At 42.5% G+C, this 6000-nt stretch overlaps 1 protein-coding gene across 1 annotated transcript in view; it reads left to right on the top strand.

Moving 5' to 3' along the window:
• Nucleotides 1-2646: 2646 nt before the first annotated feature.
• The window catches only part of LOC140187590 (BICD family-like cargo adapter 1), a 40863-nt gene continuing 37509 nt past the window's right edge, over nt 2647-6000 (top strand). The window contains exon 1 of the mRNA XM_072243047.1: nt 2647-3371. Within this exon, the coding sequence (XP_072099148.1) occupies nt 3153-3371 (219 nt within the window). The 5' untranslated portion in view covers nt 2647-3152. The remainder of the gene's footprint in view (nt 3372-6000) is intronic.

Raw genomic sequence — 6000 nt, 5'->3', positions numbered from 1 at the left:
TGGCTAGGCATAGCTCAAACTCCATCTGTAAATTTGCCAATGACTCAACTTTTGGCAGAATTTCAAATGGTGACAAGGAAGCATACAGGAGTGAGATGGATCAGCTGATTGAGTGGTGTCACACCAACCTTGTGCTCAATATCAGTAAGACCAAGGATTTGATTGTGGACTTCAGGAAGGAGAAGTTTAGGGAACACTCATCAGTCCTCATTGAGGGATCAGTAGTGGAAAGGGTGAGCCATTTCAAGTTCCTGGGTGTCAGCATCTCTGAAGATTTATCCTGGGCCCGACGTACTGATGCAATTACAAAGAAGGCATGACAGCGGCTATATTTCATTAGGTGTTTCAGGAGTCTTGAAATGTCACCAAAGAATGTGCCATCGAGGGCATTGTAGGTGGTTGCTTTGCCATCTGATATGGAGTGGCCACTGTACAGGATCGGATAAAAGCTGCAAAGAATTGCAAGTTCAGCCAGCCCCATCACGGGCACTAGCCTCAGCAGCTTCGAGGACATCTTCAAAAGTTGATGCCTCAAAAAGTCTGCATCTATCATAAGGACCCACTCACCCAGGACACGCCCTCTTCTCATTGCTACCATCAAGGAGGAGGTACAGGAGCCTGTAGCCACACAATCAATATTTTAGGAACAGCTTCTTCCCCTTTGCTGTTAGATTTCTGGAAGGGCCACTGCACAGGATCAGAAAAAGTTAGATTTCTGAATTGATAATGAATCCATGTACACAACCTCACTTTTTTTTTCTTTTTGTGCTATTTTTCCAATATATACAGTCTTCTGTAATTTGTAGCTTTTTTATTATTGTGTATTGCACAGCACTGCTACCACAGAACAACAAATTTCATGACATATGCCAGTGATACTAAATGTGATTCAGAGCCAAAAGGGGGCAGCTGTCAGTAAACTAGATATTGACAATGTTCTTAGGGAATAAATTGCAGGCTAGGATGTTGTTCGGTAAAGCTGATGAAAACAAAAGAAGGAGGGAGGGTAATGGGTTACATCAGAAGTAAGAGAAATTAAGAATTCACAGTGTGGGTTTAGAGCTGAGAAATTATGGAATGATATGGGATATTTTAACAGGTTGTGTATATGAATTTTAGCAAAGCCTTTCACAAGGCTCATCATACCAGAATAGTCTGGAAGTTAGATTGCATGCGATCTGGGGGAGATAGCAGGTTGGATTCATAACTGACTTAGTGGTAGGAAACAGAGGGTGATGCCCTGTATCTAGTGGTGTACCACAGCGGTTGGTGCTGGGATCTTTGCTGTTTTTAAACTTATATGAATGATTTGAATGTCAATGTCCATGCATAGCTAGTAAGCTTGTGGATGTTACTAAAATATGTTGCAGGTATGTGGGCAAAGGATTGAAAAATGGCTTTCAATCCAAATAATTGTAAGGTATTGCATTTTGGGAGATCAAACTAGAATAGGACTTGTACAGTGAATGGTAGGGCCTTGGGGAGGGTAATGGAACAGTAAGATATAGGAGTACTGCTGTACATTTCACTGAATGCAGTGTCATAGGTAGATAGAGTGATAAAGAAGACATTTGGCAACCAAGCCTGCATCAGTCAGGAGTTGGAAAGTTACAGTGCAGCAATAAGACATTGGTTATTAAACTAAAAAGAGTGCAGAAAGATTTATCAGGAATTTTCTTGGTCTTGGGGGCCTGAGTAACAAGAAAAGGCTGCAAAGATTCGGACTTTATTCCCTGGAATGTAGGAGATTGAGGGGTGACCTGATAGGGGTATATAGGTAAATCATAAGGGGGGATAGACAAAGTAAAAGCACATAGTCTTTTTCACAGTGAGAGTGTTATAAAAACGAGAGGACATAGCTTTAAGATCAGAGGCAGGAGATTTTACAAGGGATATCAGGGACAACTTCATGCCAGGGGTGTTATGCATTTGCATGAGCCACCAGAAATGGTGGTTGATGCAGTGTCACTACCAGCATTTTAAAGCCATCTAGATAAGCGTATAGATAGAAGAGAGACTTAGAGGGCTATGGGCCAATCACAGGCAATGGACTAGCTCACTGGGCAACACAGGGGCTAGAATAGATGGGCCGAAGGGCCTATTTCCGTGCTGTGTGACTCTACGGCAATGGTTGGAATTTGTTTGTAATATGAGGGAGATGTAGAACTCATGCAGGGCAAAGAAGGTACTGTAGAATGGGAGACACAAGAGATTCCACAAATACTAGAGATCTTGACAACACCCCAACATATTGAAGGAACTCAGCAAGTCGGACTGCAGCTATGAAGGGAAATAAACAGTGGACCTTCAGGGCTGTGGGTCTGAAATGCTGACTCTTTATTTTCTTCCATGGATGCTGCCGACTTGCTGAGTTCCGCGAGCATTTTCTATGTGTTGCACTGTGGATAGGGGTTGTGCATTGTTCTGGGATATGTTGGAAGTAGCGGAGCTTTCCATAAACTTAAGTGTACAGATGTCAAGAGACAATAACAACAACCTGTATTCTTGCTTCAATGTCCAAAGAACAAGAGTGTTAACAAACAAAAGCCGCCCGTGCAGCGATTAACATTAATATCTAACACTTGGTCGGAGTATTTCGGACCGGGCAGCACGACCAGACAGAGGCTTGAGCTTTGAACTGCCCCAGTTGTTTTCACGCCTGTGAGGAGATTTGACGACTAATTGAAGGCGGGGTGCCACTAATTCGCAGCTCTGGGACTCCGTCACTTCACCCCGGACGCTCTCTGGGCGTCAGTTTCATCGGAACCGTGCGTCCTCGCAAGGTGCCGATTGCCTTCTGTGTGTTTCCGAGTCCCGAAGCGATCATTGTTTCCGAGTCCCGAAGCGATCAGTCTCTCCGCGAGGAACGCGGAACTCCCATTGAAAGGTGCGGAGTCCGAACATCGGATATATCTCCAGCCCTGATCTTATCCTTTCTTTCCCCTCCTTCTCTCATTCCACCATCTGTCTCCTCTGAGGAAAGACGCTGCTCTAGCGACGCTCATTTCCATCGGCGTTAAGCTATATATTAAAATAAAATCAAAGCCCAGAACTGGGACAGACCGGACCAACAGCTCCCGCCTCACTGCAAACTTCGCACTAAATCCACTTTTCAGGACTCGGGACCTGTGACCGCTGGAGGGGCTCTGGAGATGAAATCGCCTTTGGAGGAGGATCTCTTCCCATTCGCCCGCGACCGCGTAGGGGAAGTTCCCACTTTCGTGGACCCCGCCGACCTGCTCTCCCTCCTCAGGCAGAGGGAGAAAGAAGTGCATGTGGCCGCTGAGCTGGGAAAAGCACTGCTCACTGAAAACCAGGATCTGAAGAGGGAAAACAACAGGTTAGAGGAAGAATACAGCCAGAAACTAGAGGTGAGTGACTACCGGCCGCGCGCTTGTGAATGAACCTGTTTTAGATATCATTGAACCTAACTTCAAAAGGCATTTTTTTTAAAAAAAAATCGCTAGTTATCACCACCTTTAGTAGTGAACACGCATCAGAGTTTATGTGATATCTCACGTTAGTTCCGCCAATCCCCAAGAGTGACCCTGCGGTCAGGTTACCCGCAGACGCCTCACACACTGATTGAGACTAGAACTGGAGGTCCGGAAGAAGGGTCTCGGCCCGAAGCGTCGACTGTTTATTCATTTCCACAGATGCTGCCTGACTTGCTGAGTTCCTCCAGCATTCTGTGTGTGTTGCTTTGGATTTGCAGCGTCTGCAGTCTTTCTCGTGTTTATGACCTGTGCGATTCAATCTTTTCGGAACCTTGATGATCATCACTTCAGCTGACTCCATCCCGGAGATCTGCTGATTGACCGATCCCTGAGGGAGGCTTGGGGCAGGTTCATTGTTTGGACTCGTTGCGACATGGAGCAATGGAATATACTTATTGATAAAGGAACTGCTGGTGTAGCATTAAAGGTGTATGTTTAGATCTAATGGGTAACGTCGTCCCCATGAAGTAGTGTAAACCACTAAATACTCATTGCAGATGCTGAGTCCACAAACCTTTGAGTGAGATCAAATTAATCAGATTTGATCTGCATAGGTGCCCATGCGGTGGTTAGCGTACAGAACGTGACCGCACAGAAACAGGCCCTTTGGCCCATCTAGTCCATGCTGAATCGTTTTTCTGCCTATTCCTATCGAACTGCACCTGGAACATAGCCTCCCATACCACTCCCATCCATGTACCTGTCCAAATTTCTCTTAAATGTTCAAATCAAACCCTCATCCACCACTTTTGCTGGTAGCTCATTCCACATTCTCACCACCCTCTGAGTGAAGAAGGTCCCCTTAAACAATTCACCTTTCACCCTTAATCCATGACCTCTAGTTCTCTTCTCACCAGTGTGAAAAAGCCTGCTTGCATTTACCCTATCTACACCTCTTGTAATTTTGTACACCTCTATCAAATCTCCCCTTATGCTCTTATGGTTCTGCTAGGGTTCCTAATGAAAATGTCGGCTTGTGGATATTGTTCAGTGAGACGATTTGATTCAGCTCCTGGTAACCTGTTAAAACTCTGCAGGATGAATGGAGAAACAATGCAAAATGTTACGTCATTCTAACCGCACAGAGTAGGAAAAGGAACTTTTAATTTCAAGGAGACTTTAGTTTTGTGGGGCGGGGGGGAGGCTTGTATATAAAGAAGAACATTTTATACTCCACATGGAACAAATGTTGTAACTAAGAAATAGTCAGTGTGTCCCCAGCAAGGTCATACAAATGGAAACATGATCATCATGTTATCATCTGTTGTAAATGCAAAATATTGGCTGGAGCACCAGGAAAATAAATCCTCCATTGTTCAAGGAAGTGCCTTGGATTTTTTTAGTGATACTTCCTAAACAGCAAGGAAGTAGTTTAAGATCTGGGAGAAACTGTCATTCATTGCTATATCTGACATGTTAATCTAGAGGTTTTACACTAGGGTTCTGGAGTGAAATAAATCCACAACCTTCTGAGCCAAAGACCGGAGTGCTACCAATTTAGGGACAGATAACAAGTCAATTTATTCCCTTGGAATTTCATTTCAGACACAATTTAGATAGATTTATGAACTATGTCCACTGAAGTTTGTAACAATAATTCATTAAACAGAGTCCTGTCCATTGAACTGTTGGCATGTTGATAAAACTTGCACCAGTGCTTTATTGGGTTTATTTTTAACCCCTTTTTTTTAATGAAAAATCCAGCAAAATGCTAAAGTCCATGAAAGGATTACCAACTTTGGAAAGAAGCAATTAGAAAATGAGTTAAAATTTAAAAAAAAACTCAGCTGGAAAGCTTATAATATAAAAGAAAAGAATTGCAAGGACAATGTGACCTTGACCTCCTAGCAAAAAAGAAGTTTGACATGTAAGGGCAATAAATCCTATGTTTGTATTTGTGTCACATTTAAGATGCGGGTAAGAATGAAGACATGTAGGCAAGTGTATTGGAACTTGAAAGAAATAAGAGCAGGATATTGACAAGAATGTATGGAAACATATCAGGTTAGAAAAGAAAAAGCTGGATGTTAGAGTTGAGTGGAATATGAGCTATTGATCAGATATATATTTTACATATAGTATATACATGTTCTGTGTATAGGAATTTGAGAGAGGAAATGTGTATGAGTAGCATTTAATTTTATTTGAAATGATTTAATATCTTTTGAATATAAGAAAATCCTTGATGTGAAAAAGAAAACAGATCTCTTTATTCAGACATCGTAGTGGAAGAGATGGCTATCAAATAGATCAGAGAAGTTTCTTAAAATGTTAAAACTAGTTCATAGGCAATGTTCCCACTATATTTATTTTTTTTACAGCTGCATGGACCAACCATTGCTCTAAGCAGGAAATTTTTACGTGATCTAAAAACTGCGTGGCACTTGAAATGCCTTTTTTTTGCAATATACAGATCAACGAAACACAAAGCACAACTCACACCACAAATAAACAATGCCAGGCAGTCAAAATAACTGAAAGGCACAATGGCAAAAGCAAAGAC

The sequence above is a fragment of the Mobula birostris genome, chromosome 25, assembly GCF_030028105.1.
Source record: "Mobula birostris isolate sMobBir1 chromosome 25, sMobBir1.hap1, whole genome shotgun sequence".
Taxonomy (NCBI): Eukaryota; Metazoa; Chordata; class Chondrichthyes; order Myliobatiformes; family Myliobatidae; genus Mobula; species Mobula birostris.
Note: the sequence above shows the minus strand (reverse complement) of the source record. Positions and strands in the feature narration are given on the sequence as shown.